This window comes from Trichechus manatus, unplaced genomic scaffold, assembly GCF_000243295.1.
Source record: "Trichechus manatus latirostris isolate Lorelei unplaced genomic scaffold, TriManLat1.0 scaffold00037, whole genome shotgun sequence".
Taxonomy (NCBI): Eukaryota; Metazoa; Chordata; class Mammalia; order Sirenia; family Trichechidae; genus Trichechus; species Trichechus manatus.
In genome coordinates, this window is record NW_004443973.1 from 6,148,225 (window position 1) to 6,162,654 (window position 14,430).

The 14,430-nt window shown below is 38.5% G+C and overlaps 1 protein-coding gene across 1 annotated transcript in view; it reads left to right on the forward strand.

The window, feature by feature from the left end:
* The window catches only part of LOC101355182 (cytochrome c, testis-specific-like), a 25,411-nt gene extending 15,632 nt beyond the window's left edge, over positions 1–9,779 (forward strand). Inside the window, 1 exon segment of the mRNA XM_012555299.1 lies at positions 9,634–9,779. Within this exon segment, the coding sequence (XP_012410753.1) occupies positions 9,634–9,779 (146 nt within the window).
* Positions 9,780–14,430: the final 4,651 nt, after the last annotated feature.

Genomic DNA, 14,430 nt, shown 5'->3' on the forward strand with positions numbered 1-14,430 from the left:
TTCATCTTTCCTGATATTGGGGAAGTTTTCTGTCAGCAGTTCTTCAGTGATCCTCTGTGTGTTTCATGTTTTTTCCCCCTGTTCTGGAACTCCGATCAGTTGTAAATTTTTGCTTTTGATTGCATCCCACATAATTCTCAGGGTTTCTTCATTTTTCTTCATTCTTTTTTCTGAGTTTTCCTCAGAGTTGTAGCCAAGTGTTTGTCTTCAGTTCCGCTGATCCTATCTTCCATTATTTCAAATCTGCTCCTCAGCCCTCCTTTGACATTGTCCATTTCTGAAATCTTGTTGTTTATCTTTTGGATTTCTAATTGTTGTTTTTGTATGATTTCTGGCTGTGTGTTTATTTTGGCATTTTGTTCCTGCATTTTTCTGAATTTTTTCGTTTTTTTGTCTATATTTTCATGCCTTTTCCATGAATTTTTCTATTTTTTCATCATTTTTGTCTAGTTTTTGCTTCAACTCTTGGATAGCTCTTAATAGTAGAGATTTGAATTCCCTATCAGGTAGTTCTAGTGCATTTTCTTCTACTGGAAAATAATCTGGTGTTTTATTTTGGACACCTACTGGAACCATCCTGTCCTGTTTCTGTAAATGTTTTGATATTGTCTGCTGTCTTTGGGGCATTCGGTAGTTATTTTCCTCATTTACTGATTGTAGATTTGTTTGTTTAATCCTGCTTTTTGTTTTATTTGGCTATGTCTGAGTAGGCGGGCTGTGTGTTCTTTGTTTGCTTGTCTGTGGGCACAATACTTTTTGCCTCCTTCTCCAGTTGGCAGGGTCAGTCGCTCAGATACGGTCTAGCAGGGCAGGTCTAGCTGAAGGGGAGTTGTTGGGATGGGTTGTTTGTGGCACTTACACGGCCACCAGAGCGGGCTGGTAATCAGTGCAGGGCAGGTTCTGGTGGGCCGTGTCTGGGCTGCTTGATGGTGTGATGGTCAGAGCATGGTGCAGGTAGGCAGGATGGAAGCGGGAGATTGTGATGTATAGAGCTAAAATAGGTATGGGAGAGAAGAGAGAGAGGAGAGAGAACAGGAGCCAAAAACATACAAACAAAAGAAAAAAGTCTGCTAGGGGAGCTTGACGTTGGAGTGGAGAGATGAGAGACTATGAAATGGAGAAAAAGAAAAATGAGAAGAAGAAGAAGAAAAATACGAAAAAATGAATAAATAAAAATTAGAAAGGAAAAAGTAAAGCAAAGCTCCCAGGGATCCCACCGGTATGGCTATGAGGTCTGGGGAAGTTGCTCCCAGGCGGTGAAGTACAGCCTGGCTAGAAGGCGTAGACGAGTCACTCATCACCAGGTATTCAGTGGATAGGAAGAGAAGGAAAGTATAGAGAGATGAGAAACTGAGTAATGAAGAAAGACAAAAAGTGAAAAAGAGGAAAAAGAAAACAAACAAATTAAAAAAAAAAAAAACAAGAAAAGTCCCCTAAAAGACAGGGAAAAAAAAACCCCAAAAACAAGAAGAAGGAAATGCCCTCAGGGATCCCTCTGTGCATCGGTGCAAACTGAGGAGGTGGGTCCCAAGCCGCAGTGATAATTACTGATTATGGAATGCAAAGGTTGGAAACAAAGAAGAACCAGTAGTTGGAAAATATGGCCTTGGTGATAGAAACAATGCCAGAGATCACGATAGAATTTTGTAAGAGCAATGACTTTTTCATTGCAAATAACTTTTTTCACCAACGTAAATGGTGGCTGTACATGTGGACCTTGTTGAATGGATTACACAGGAATCAAATCAACTTCATCTGTTGAAAGAGATGATGGAAAAGCTCAATATCATCAGTCATAACAAGACCGGGGCCCACTGCTGAACAGACCATCAATTCCTCATACGCAAATTCAAATTGAAGCTGAAGAAAATTAGAACAAGTCCATGAGAGCCAAAGTACAATCTTGAGTATATCCCACCTGAATTTAAGGACTATCTCAAAAATAGACTTTACGCATTGAGCGCTAAGGATTGAAAAGCAGATGAGTTGTGGAATGGCATCAGGGACATCATATATGAAGAAAGCAAAAGTCCACTAAAAAGACAGGAAAGGAAGAAAAAACCAAAATGGATGTCAGAAGAGACTCTGAAACTTGCCCTTGAACATAGAGTAAGCTAAAGCGAACGGAAGAAATGACGAAGTAAAAGAGCTGAATAGAAGATTTCAAAGGTTCCCTCGAAAAGACAAAGTATTATAGTGAAAGGTGCAAAGACTTGGAGTTAGAAAACCAAAAGGGAAGAACATGCTCAGCATTTATCAACTGAAAGAACTGAAGAAATAATTCAAGCCTTGAGTTACAATATTGAAGGATACTCTGGGCAAAATATTTAGCAATGCAAGAAGCATCAAAAGAAGATGGAAGAAATACACAGAGTCACTGTACCAAAAAGAATTAGTCAACATTCAGTCATTTCAGGAGGTAGTATATTATCAAGAATTGATAGTACTGCAGGAAGAAGTTCAAGCTGCACTGAAGACACTGGTGAAAAACAAGGCTTCAGAAATTGACAGATTACTTACAAAAGATGTTTCAACAAATGGAAGCAGTGCTGAAGTGCTCACTTGTCTATGCCAAGAAATTTGGAAGACAGCTACCTGGCCAACCAACTGGAAGAGATCCATATTTATGCCTTTTCCAAAGGAAGGTGATCTAGCCGAATTCGGAAATTATTGAACGATATTGTTAATATAACACACAAGCAAAATTTTGCTGAAGATCACTGAAAAGCTGTTGGAGCAGTACATCAACAGGGAACTGCCAGAAATTCAAGGCGAATTCAGAAGAGGATGTAGAATGAGGGTTATCATTGCTGATGTCAGATGGATCATGGCTGAAAGCAGAGAATACCAAAAAGATGTTTACCTGTGTTTTATTGACTATGCGAACGCGTTCGACTGTGTGGATCATAACAAAATATGGATGACGTTGCAAAGAATGAGAATTCCAGAACATGTAATTGTGCTCATGAGGAACCTGTACGTAGACCAAGAGGCAGTCGTTTGAACAGAACAAGGGGATACTGCGTGGTTTAAAGTCAGGAAAGTTGTACGTCAGGGTTGTATCCTTTCACTGTACTTTTTCAGTCAGTATGCTGAGCAGATAATCCAAGACGCTGGACTGTATGAGAAAGAACAGGGCATCAGGATTGGAGGAAGACTCATTAACAACCTGCGATATGCAGAAGACACAACCTTGCTTCCTGAAAGTGAAGAGGACTTGAAGCACTTACTGGTGAAGATTAAAGACTGCAGCCTTCAATATGGATTACACCTCAGCATAAAGAAAACAGAAATCCTCACAACTGGATCAGCAAGCAACCTCATGATAAATGGAGAAAAAATTTAAGTTGTCGAGGATTTCATTTTACTTGGATCCACAATCCATGCCCATGGAAGCATCAGTCAGGAAATCAAATGACGCATCGTATTGGGCAAATCTGCTGCAAAAGACCCTTTAAAGTGTTAAAAATCAAAGATGTCACTTTAAGGACAAAGATGTGCCTGGTCCAAGCCATGGTATTTTCAGTCTTCTCTCATATGCATGGGAAAGCTGGACAATTACTAAGGAAGACTGAAGAAGAATTGACACCTTAGAATTTTGGTGTTGGCAAAGAATATTGAATGTACCATGGACTGCCAGAAGAACAAACAAATCTGACTTGGAAGAAGCACAGCCAGAATGCTCCTTAGAAACAAGGATGGTGAGAGTTTGTCTCACATACTTTGGACATGTTGTCAGGAGGGATCAGTCCCTGGAGAAGGACATCATGCTTGGTAAAGTAGAGGGTCAGTCAAAAAGAGGAAGATCCTCAATGAAATTAAATGACATAGTAGCTGCAATGATGGGCTCAAGTATAACGATTATGAGGATTTTGCAGGACCAGGCAGTGTTTTGTTCTGTTGTACATAAGGTCGATATGAGTCAGAGTCAACTGGATGGCACATAACAAGAATAACAGCAACACTATTTTCATTTTCAGAAAAATAGGACATTATTTTATTTTATTGTACTTTAAGTGAAAGTTCACAATTCAGGTTAGTCTCTCATACAAGAATTTATACATAGATTGTTATGTGACCCTAATTGCTCTCCCTATACTGTGACAGCACACTCCTTTCCACCCCTGACTTCCCGTGTCCATTCAACCAACTCCTGACCCTCTCTGCCTTCTCATCTCACCTCTGGACAGGAGCTGCCCATTTAGTCTCATGTGTCTACTTGAGCTAAGAAGCACACTCTTCACGAGTATCATTTTATGTCCCATAGTCCAGTCCAATCCTTATCTGAAGAGTTGGCCTCAGGAAGGATTTCAGTTCTGGGTTGACAGAGTCTGGAGGCCATGCTTTCTGGGGTTCCCAGTCTCAGTCAGATCATTAATTCTGGTCTTTTTACTAGAATTTGAATTCTGTACCCTACTTTTCTCCTGCTCCATCAGGGACTGTTTGTTGTGTTCCCTGTCAGGGCGGTCATTGGTGGTAGCTGGGCACCATCTAGTTCTTCTGATCTCAGGTTGATGCAGGTTTATGTGGCCCTTTCTGTCTCTTGGGTTAATACTTTCCTTGTGACTTTGGTGTTCTTCATTCTTCTTTACTCCAGGTGGGTTGGGACCAATTGGTGCATCTTAGATGGCTGCTCACTAGCTTTCAAGACCCCGGATGCCACTCAATAAAGTAGGATGCAAAACATTTTCTTAATAAACTTTGTTATGCCAAATGACCTAGATGTCCCCTGAAAGCACGGTCCCTAGACCCCCGCCCCTGCTACTCTGTCCCTCGAAGTGTTTGATTGTATTCAGGAAACTTCTTAGCTTTCGTTTAGTCCAGTTGTGCTGACTTCCCCTGTAGTGTGTGCTGTCCTTCACTTCACCTAAGATAATTCTTGTCTACTATCTAGTTAGTGAATACCCCTCTCCCTCTCTCTTCACCCTTGTAACCAAAGAATTTTTTTTTCTATGTTTAAACCTTTTCTTGAGTTCTTATAATTGTGGTCGTATACAATGTTTGAAAGACATTTCATATTTTAAAGAAGGTTCTTTGTCCCCTATGGTCTACTTAGAGTGTAGTTTTAGAAAATTCATGACTGTAGCTATAATCTTTTGTTGTTGTTTTTTCAGTAAATGGATAAATTTTTTCTTTTGAAAATTATACCTTATAGTGCATTGAAGTGCCATTTTCATTTTTGGGAAATGATAATTGATACAGATATTAGATTATTAGAATTCATGATTTTCCCAGTGTTCGATGCTAATAAGTGACAAAACCCAGGTCTTCTTGGGTCTTCAAAGACAACATCTCATGGGGTTAGCATATTAGCTAAGCTAACAATATTAGGGATTAGTCTTTATTTTTTGCCCATTGTCATGTCAAATCTTGTTAATGGAGGCAATAAGATGCACTGATTCATAAATGTGTTAATAATTAAACTTTTTAAAAAATACATCTACATTATAAGAAAATTTAATTAGTTTGAAAGGGTTCTTCCCAGTATGACTGATGAGAAAATTAAGTTTAGTTCTCTCCACCTTCCTAACTAATGTTGTTTGGTACATTATTATTTTTAATTTTAATGGCCATATTTATATTATAAATAATATTCATATTCCTTTATAATTTGATTTACTCAATTTTAAGCAATATTCATTTATTCTCCACTATGAAGGATGAGAAAATCAAAGTGTTTATACAGCTTCCACTTACACTGTTTCCTAACTCTGTTACTTATGTTATTTGTACTCTGACATGATATATATCATTTACATCCTGTGGAACCATAATTGTCACATTTATTTTGACATCTGTTCTACATTTAAATAGTATCAGTGCTTATTCTCAGATTTTACCACAGTGTCTTTTTTGGTTGGTGGCAGGTTATGTATTAGTAGTTGAATCAAGAATCGTACATTGGAACCATGTTACCCCATTTCTTGGATGTTTGCAAACATTTGTGGATTGCTGTTACACATGAATAATAGTTTGGCTGGATATAAAATTACTTCATTAATTACTTTAATTGCTCAGGATTTTATATGCTTCATGCTGAATGATTCTTTGTAAAAAATCTGAAGACAGCCTGCTGGTTTTCCATTATAAGTGTCTTGATTTTATCTTTATTTTACTCTTTTATCACTAATTTTCAGTAAAGATTCTTATTTTTGAAATTTAGTAACTTTGCTAGCCTCTGTCTGTCTCCTATTGATATGTTTCAGTGTCAGTATTTCCCGGAACATGGTGTACTCTTCCAATGGGTAGATTCAGAGCTGTTACATTTTTAAAAGTTTTATTGAATTATATTTTTTAATAATTTTACTCTACTTCATTAGTTTTTTAACCTTGGGTCACCAATTACGCATATTTTGGGTCTCCTCTGTATAAATATCTTCTGTATTTCCATTTGATTCTTTTAAATTCTTTATTTTTTCTACTTAATTTCTATCAATATTTTCAAGTCTTTTATGTCTTTCTCTTTTGAGCCTCCATAGCTCTGCTTTGAGACTGATTCATGAAATCCATTTTTGAATATGTGGGAATGTGGTAATGATTTTCATCTGCTTAATGTAAATAATTCTGACTTATATTTCTCATTTATCTTTTATTTTTTATATTTCTTTCTGCTATGTATGTATGTGTGTGTTTTCAATTCTCTTTTGTGCTGATCGTTTTGATTATTAATGAGGACAGTTATTTGCAGAACACCAGTAATGACGAGGAACTGAATGTTCCGGTTGTTGTTGTTAGGCACCATCAAGTCAGCCCCCGACTGATGGTGACCTCATGTGTTACAGAGTAGAATTGCTCCATAGGATTTTCTTTGCTGTAATCTTTACATAAACAGTCTGCCAGGCTTTTCTTTGCAGAGTATGGGTGAGTCTGAATCACCAAGCTTTAGGTTAGCAGCTGGTTGCAGACTGCTTGCTCCACTCAGGCTCCTTTCTAGTTAGTTATAAGGTGTTCCTTGCCCACAGGTACGTTAGAGATATGTGTATGTGTCTGCGTGTGTATGTTTTGTAGAGAAGTTGTTTGGCTTTTTACTTCATCTTACAAAGACTGGCAGCTCTAGAGTTATCTAACATCCTCAGTTTTTCTTCTATAACAGCGTAGGGTCCTTCTTTCAAAGATGGCGTGTCTTGTGTTTTCTTTTTCAACCCTGGCTCCATAGGCCTCCATGATATCATGCTGATTTTAGGGAGGCTTTCACAGCCAACCTACACACTATTTATGAGCTAAACAAAGAGTTATGACTTCAAGGGTGTGTCACCTACTTTGGAGAAATTTTCTCTTCTGAGATCATCAGTGATGGGTGTCCACTCACTTTGTGCTTGGAAGTCCTCTAGTTATGTAAAGTTTGGGGTTATAGGTGCTTCCTCAAAAGTTTCATCAAATGTGGAATTAGCAGATGTCATGTAAAATGGTGGAGTAGGAAGCTCTAGGGGTCAATCCCTCTGTCAAAGCAACAATTGAACTGAAAAGAGCAATTAAACTATTTTGGAACTCTGGAACCCGATAAAACACTTAAAACAATAAAAGAGTGCCTGGTGAAGGAGAGGCTGCTGGTCTTTCTTAGGTGAGCTGCGTTTGTGAACTAGCTGCATTATTCAGCCCCACCATGGTGGTGGGGATGAAGCTGGCTGGTGCCAGGGCAGGCAGTGGTGACCTTGTCCTCCAAGGATTTGCAGTTGTACATTTTAGTTGGAATAGTGGTGCCTGAAACTTGTGCAGATGCTTGCTGTGCTTTCAGTCCTCGCAGCAGTGGCTTCTCCCTGCAGCAGTCACTTAAAGGATCAGTGCACCTCTTTATTTTGCTTAGATGTTTGTCAGGTCACTAGCTGACTGCAGAGATAATGGAACAGAAACTTCAGTTACTTCACACACACACACAGTTGGAATACACACTTTGTAAAAGTAGTTTGGAAAAGGCACTGAACAGACATAACCACAGCCTTCATCAAGTAACAACAGCAATCTGTGAGGAATGGGAAAATCACATTTTCAGAGCTACTACATTACAATGTCCAGAATGTCCAGTTCTCAACAGAAAATTACAAAACATTCAAAAAAAATGAGAAAGTATGACTCATTCACAGGAAAAAAAGAATTTGATAGAAACTATCTCTGAGGGAGCCAAGACATTGCAATTACTACTTAAAGATGTTAAATCAGCTGTCTTTAAATATGCCCATTGAGCTAAAGAAAATCATGGGCAAAGAACCGAAGGAAGTTAGGAAAACGATGCATAAACAAAATGAGAATATTAATAAAGAGATAGGAATTATAAGAAAGAACCAAACAAATTCTGGAACCAAACAATAACTGCAAAAATTCACTAAAGGGGTTCAACAGCAGATTAGAGCAGGCAGAAGAAAGGATCTGTGAGCTGAAGATAAGACAGTTGAAATTATCCAGTCTGAGGAGCACAAAGAAAAATGAATAAAGAAAGATGAACAGAGTCTGAGGGACTTGTGGGGCACCCTCGGTTGTACCTATGTATACATCATGGAATCCCAGAAATTGAGAAAAGAGAAAGGGGCAGAACAAATGTTTGAAGAAAAAATGGTTGAAAATTTCCCAATCTGATGAAAGACATAAATATGCACATCTAAGAAACTTAACTCCATGTAGAATAAACTCAAAGAGATCAGAGTTGGCTGAGACACATCATAGTCAAATTGTTGAAATCATGAAAGCAGCAAGAGGAAAGCAAATTATCACGTACAAGGGAGCCTCATTAAGATTAACAGTGTATGGAGGCCAGAAGATAGGAGGATGACATATTTAAAGTAAATTTTACATTACATACGTTTCACCAAAAACCAAAAAAACCAAACACGTTGCCATCGAGTCAATTCCAACTCATAGCGTGCCTATAAGACAGAGTAGAACTGCCCCACAGGGTTTCCAAGGAGCACCTGGTGGATTTGAACTGCTTACTGTTTGGTTAGCAGCCATAGCTCTTAACCACTATGCCACCACGGTTTCCTATATTTCACCACACACAAAAAAAAAAAAAAAAAAAAAGGAGTTAGAATTTCTGTTTTTCTTTGTCCAGTTGTTTTCAACTGGCTTTAGAAAAGAAAAAGAGATAGAGGTGACATTTCTCTGTCATCTTAACACTAGATTCCTGAAATTATAGATTTTGATAAAGAAATTGGAACAGAGGCAGGTTGGTATGACTGGCAGAAAGAACATGGAAATAGGAGTTTGTAGTTGCATATTCTTCTTTCTAAATAGCCTTGTCATCTTGGAGCATGTTACTTCTCTCTCGCTGGGCCATCATCTTCAAAATCAGAGGTTAGGTTAAATGATCTGTAAGGTCTTTTCTAGAAGGAACTCTCTGGGATCCTAGAAGGAGGGGTACTGCTTAGGCACAGTGTTTTTGTGGTGGTAGTTTAGTGGCGTACCTTGAATAATTCTAAACAGCATGTCAGTACTGAATTTCTATAGGGAAGCCAAGGATTGGAGCACCAAAGACTAATTTTGGAATTTTCTTGTGGGTCAGAAACCATAAGTATTTTCCATTATAATAGCCCTCCTATTGAGTCCAAGAGTAATCTTTTGTTCATATACGTGGGTAACATCAAAAAAGTAAAACCTGCAAATGTAATTACAGAAACTTAAAACTTATTTTCACCTTTCTAGGTATTGTCTGGGGAGAAGCAACTCTGATGGAATATTTGGAGAACCCAAAGAAATATATCCCTGGAACGAAAATGACCTTTGCTGGTCTTAAAAAGAAGAGTGAGAGAGAAGATCTTATTCAGTATTTGAAAGAGTCAACATCTTAATGAAATGCTTATAACAAGTTCAAAAATACTAGTGATGAGCCAAATTTTTCTAATTTCAAATATTGTGTATTTAAAGAACTCATATTTCATCTTTCTTGATCAGCCTGTAGTAACTTCAATATTTTAAAATAAAGGTTGATAGTTTTCATTGTGTGTGTTCTGCTGAGCAAATGCCCTTCGGTATCTGAACTTGCTTTTGTCTTCTTACTAAGTATGGGGATAAGGTCAGGTTGGAGGAGAAGAGGGAAGGAAACTGAAATCTTTTGTCCTTCAGTAGTCTCTACACGCACAAAATATTTTATAAGCTTAGCAACTGCTATTGATGGTTGAGATAGCTTCCACATACTCACAGCTCTATAATTTAAATGTAAATATAGCAGGCATTAGCTTTAGTTTTCATTAAGCTGTGTTTGGTTATGTGTTTGCCTTTTGGTTATGTGATTAATTTTAAGGAAAAAGATAAGGAAAATGAAGTCAAATTTTAATCTTACCTTAGGAATATTATTAGAAAAAAAATTGTTAACTATGAGTGACATAAAAATAAAACTTACGGAGAAGGGGAATGCATGTTCCATGTTAATAAACATTTAAATTATATAACATATAATCTTTTTGCATTAACCTTTTTAGTCCTGAGTAATGTAATACCAGACTGCAGGGAGAGATAACAGAGACCCTGAGAGGGGCCCATAAATTGGAGGTCAGAAAATAAAACCACCTCACAGTAAGTGGGAGTGACATATGGTGGAGCAATTCCACAACGGAGCCTGCATGGAAGAGCAGGGGCCTAGGCAGTGTGAGGCAGTCCCTGAAGCAGCTTTGCTGTCCTGCAAGTATTCTGTCACCCAAATGAGGTGGCCCAAAGCAAGAAGAAGAAGCTGTTTCATCAGTCAGAGAGGCAGGTAATGGATTGGTCAGTGGTCATTATGGGGTGGGGATGGGACATACGTTATCTCATTTACACTTCACAGTAATGCTCTTATGAGGTGGGTGTTACCTTCTACGTTGAGGCTTACAGAGATCTGATGCCAGAACTGAAACTTGTATCTTGTTGTCTAATTCTTGGGAACTTTACACAATGTCATAGAATATGTTAGCTAGTTAACTTAGCAGACCCACTACTGTGAAGATACCCTAACAGAAGGTTCCCAGTCTGAGGGGAGTGTGGTTGAAAAAGCAGTGATTTCCAGGGATGGTTACATTAAATCTGCTAAGTACCTAGGCTTACCCTTAATGCTTCTGGAAAGTAGGGAGAATGCACTTCTCTCCTGGAGGCCAGTGCCAGTACAGTGGAGGGGAATGTATCCCTGGGGCCAAGAGAGGGCTTCAGGCAAAACAGAGCTTATTATTCTCTCCTTGGACGAATTCTTAGATGAGGGCAGAAACATTTGTAGGGACTACAAGAGGTGCTGGGTGCTCCAAGATGACAAGGCTACTTAGAAGAATATGCAACTACAAACTCCTATTTCCATGTTCTTTCTGCCAGTCATACCAAGCTGCCTCTGTTCCAATTTCTTTATCAAAATCTATAATTTCAGGAGTCTAGTGTTAAGATGACAGAGAAATGTCACCTCTATCTGTTTTTCTTTTCTAAAGCCAGTTGAAAACAACTGGACAAAGAAAAACAGAAATTCTAACTCCATTTTTTTTTTTGTGTGTGTGTGGTGAAATATAGGAAACCGTGGTGGCATAGTGGTTAAGAGCTATGGCTGCTAACCAAACAGGCAGTTCAGAGGTGCTGAGCCAGATTTGCTAGGAGGTAGAATTAGGTAACATACCTCATATTCCTATTTGCATGAGGACAGGAAGCTCCGAGAGAAAGAACTTGAACTCAATTCATATTCACAATTACAGTTCAAATTTATACAACCCCGACAGGCGGACAGGGTGATGTTGACAAAAGCCACATTGCAAGGAGAAGCAAGAAGGCCTCATGTTTAGAGCTTAAATGTTTTTGAATTAGAGAAAATTAGAAGATAGAATGAGGAGAGCTGAAATAATAAAAAGCAGTTGGGTGGAAAGAGAGAAGTACTGAGTAGATTTATTCCACTTAAAAATGTTCAGTTAATAAAGTATTGGTGTTGCTTTAAGATGTTGACTCCTGCTTTAAATGTATGTTTACTTTAGTAAGAGCAAAGTAAGTACCTCTTTGCTGGTAGCAATGTTTCCGATATCAAAGTACCAAAAAAAAAAAAAAGGAAAATTTGCAAATAAATGCAATAATTAAAATTCTGCATTGTGACAGGATTTATGATTGGGTTTATGTTATCTCTGAGAGGCTTAAATTCATCTTAGGATCAGTTTGTATGAAGGGACTCTTCTGGTAATGTAGTGATTTGATTTTATGTTGTGTCAACTTAGGTAAGTTGGAACTATGTTTCCTAGAAGACTCTTCTCTATATGGTTCCTGGTTAGTGTTGGCCACGGAGAAATTTACCTGAGATTTGGAAGACAGAGGAGTGAGACAGAAGCCATTATATTTGGAAGATGCAGGGCCCCAGGTGCAATTCATGCATGTTGTCACTGATCTGTTGGCTCACCTTTGTGTGATGGGACTGCAGCCAGGCCTGTACCTCCTCCAACTCCTGCGAGATCTCTCTTAGCTTCTCTGAGTTCAAGGCCTGGTGTATGTGCAGTTTTGAGGTGAAGAGCCCAGCTCATTCATGTCATCCACATCGTCAAGGTTTGAAGTGAGAAACAGACGACACTGGTAGCCAGTTGGTCCTCACAGATTTGTCCTCGCCCTCTGTATTAGCTTCCTAGGACTGCCGTAACAAAGTATGGACTGGCTAGCTTAAAACAACAGTTTATTCTCTCACAGTTCTGGAAGCTAGAAGTTTGAAATTAGGGTGTTGTCAAGGTTACTTCCTTCTGGAAGGATCCGAGGAAGAGTCTGTTCCATGCTTCTGTCCTAGCTTCTGGTGATTTCCCACAATTCTTGGTGTTCTTGGCTTATAGATGCATCACTCCAACCTCTGCTTCAGTTGTCACATGGCGTTCTTTCTGTGTGTCTCTCTGTGTCTCTGCTTATGAGGACACTAGTCGTATTGGATTAAGGGCCCACCCTACTCCAGTATGACCTCATCTTAACTAATTACATTTGCAAAGACCCTATTTCTAAATAAGGTTATGAGATTCTGGGAAGGACATGAATTTTTGGGGGACATAATCCAACCCAGTACATTCTCTTTGCTTTGCATCCACCTTTTCTTCCCAACTACCTACCCTGATGACCTACAGTAACTTTAGGCCCACCTCCAGATGGAGAGCCAATAACTTTCCATAGTTTTCTTTACCAGCTCCCTTTTTGTGGTCTTAGTGACTTTGCTTTGATCCTTGAACTGTCCCCCTTCTGGACCTTTATTTCCTCAGCTTCTGTCAAAATTGTTTAAGATCTATTGTTAGTTGCCGTTGAGTCGATTCTGACTCATGGGGACCTCGTGTGTCGGAGTAGAACTGTGCTACGTAGGGTTTTCAAGGCTGTGACCTTTCAGAAGCAGATCACCAGGCCTGTCTTCTGAGGCACTTCTGTGTGGGTTCAGACTACCAACCTTTCGGCTAGTGGTTGAGCACTTAACAGTTTGTGCCACCCAGGGACTCTGTGTAATGTCTAATCCTTATAATATATCCTTATTCATCACTCATAGTGGTGCTGTGTCGCTGGTCAAATCCTGATACAGGCACCAAATCTGTGCAATACACCTACTTTGTGAGTGACAGGAACCTCTAAGGGGATTACTCTCTGAGTACTCTTCAACCTAAATTTGGTGCACCTTAATGGAACAAAGAAGAAAATAATTAACTTACAACTATTTAAAGTTGTCAAAGTATTAAAGTTAGCAAATATCTCAGAATCTTGAATTAAACATTCAGTAGAAAAAAGATTTATGCTAGTCAGAGAACTGATTCCTATGATTATGAAGTCTGAAAGAAAAAGTAAGTGAGCTTGTTTTATAGCACTGTTAGCAGGGATCAGGAGACTTCAGCAACCAGGAAATGTTGTGCTGATTACATACCAATAAAATTATATTTGAAAAGTATTACAGGCAGTTATGTAAGATGTACATTTATATAGGATGTACTTTTATGGCTTTTAGCATATGCAATTCTAATACATATCTTGATAAGAATCTGGAAGAATAAACTGCTTCATTTAATTAAAGTGTGATATCAGTTAACTTGGCATCATTTGTGTGTTTTAGAAGGAACAGTAAGATCTTCAGAAAGCTGTGGAACACTGTTAGATCCTGCGTTCTCTTTAAAATTTTTTATACTAGTGAGTGAAATACTTCCCAGATGTAAACCACTAGTCAGTGGTTCTTGTGGGAAACAACATAACCATTTATTTTTCAGGAAGTGGTTGTATATAATACAGCATAATTTTGAGAGTATTTTATTTGCTTATTCTCCCTCATCATCACATTCTTTTAAACTATTAACATGGATAGGAATTTAGAATCAAATTTTCTTCTCTGAATTTTCACATAATCTTTATCATCACAGTCATTATCAACATTTCATGCAGTTCTTCAGCCTGAATTCCTCATTCCCCACAAAGTGAGACCTCATTTAAATATGGAACATTCTGAGAGTAGGGCAGGTTGGAGTGGGTGCCTCAGTAGGGGGAGGGTTGCATGAGGACAAAAGAGCT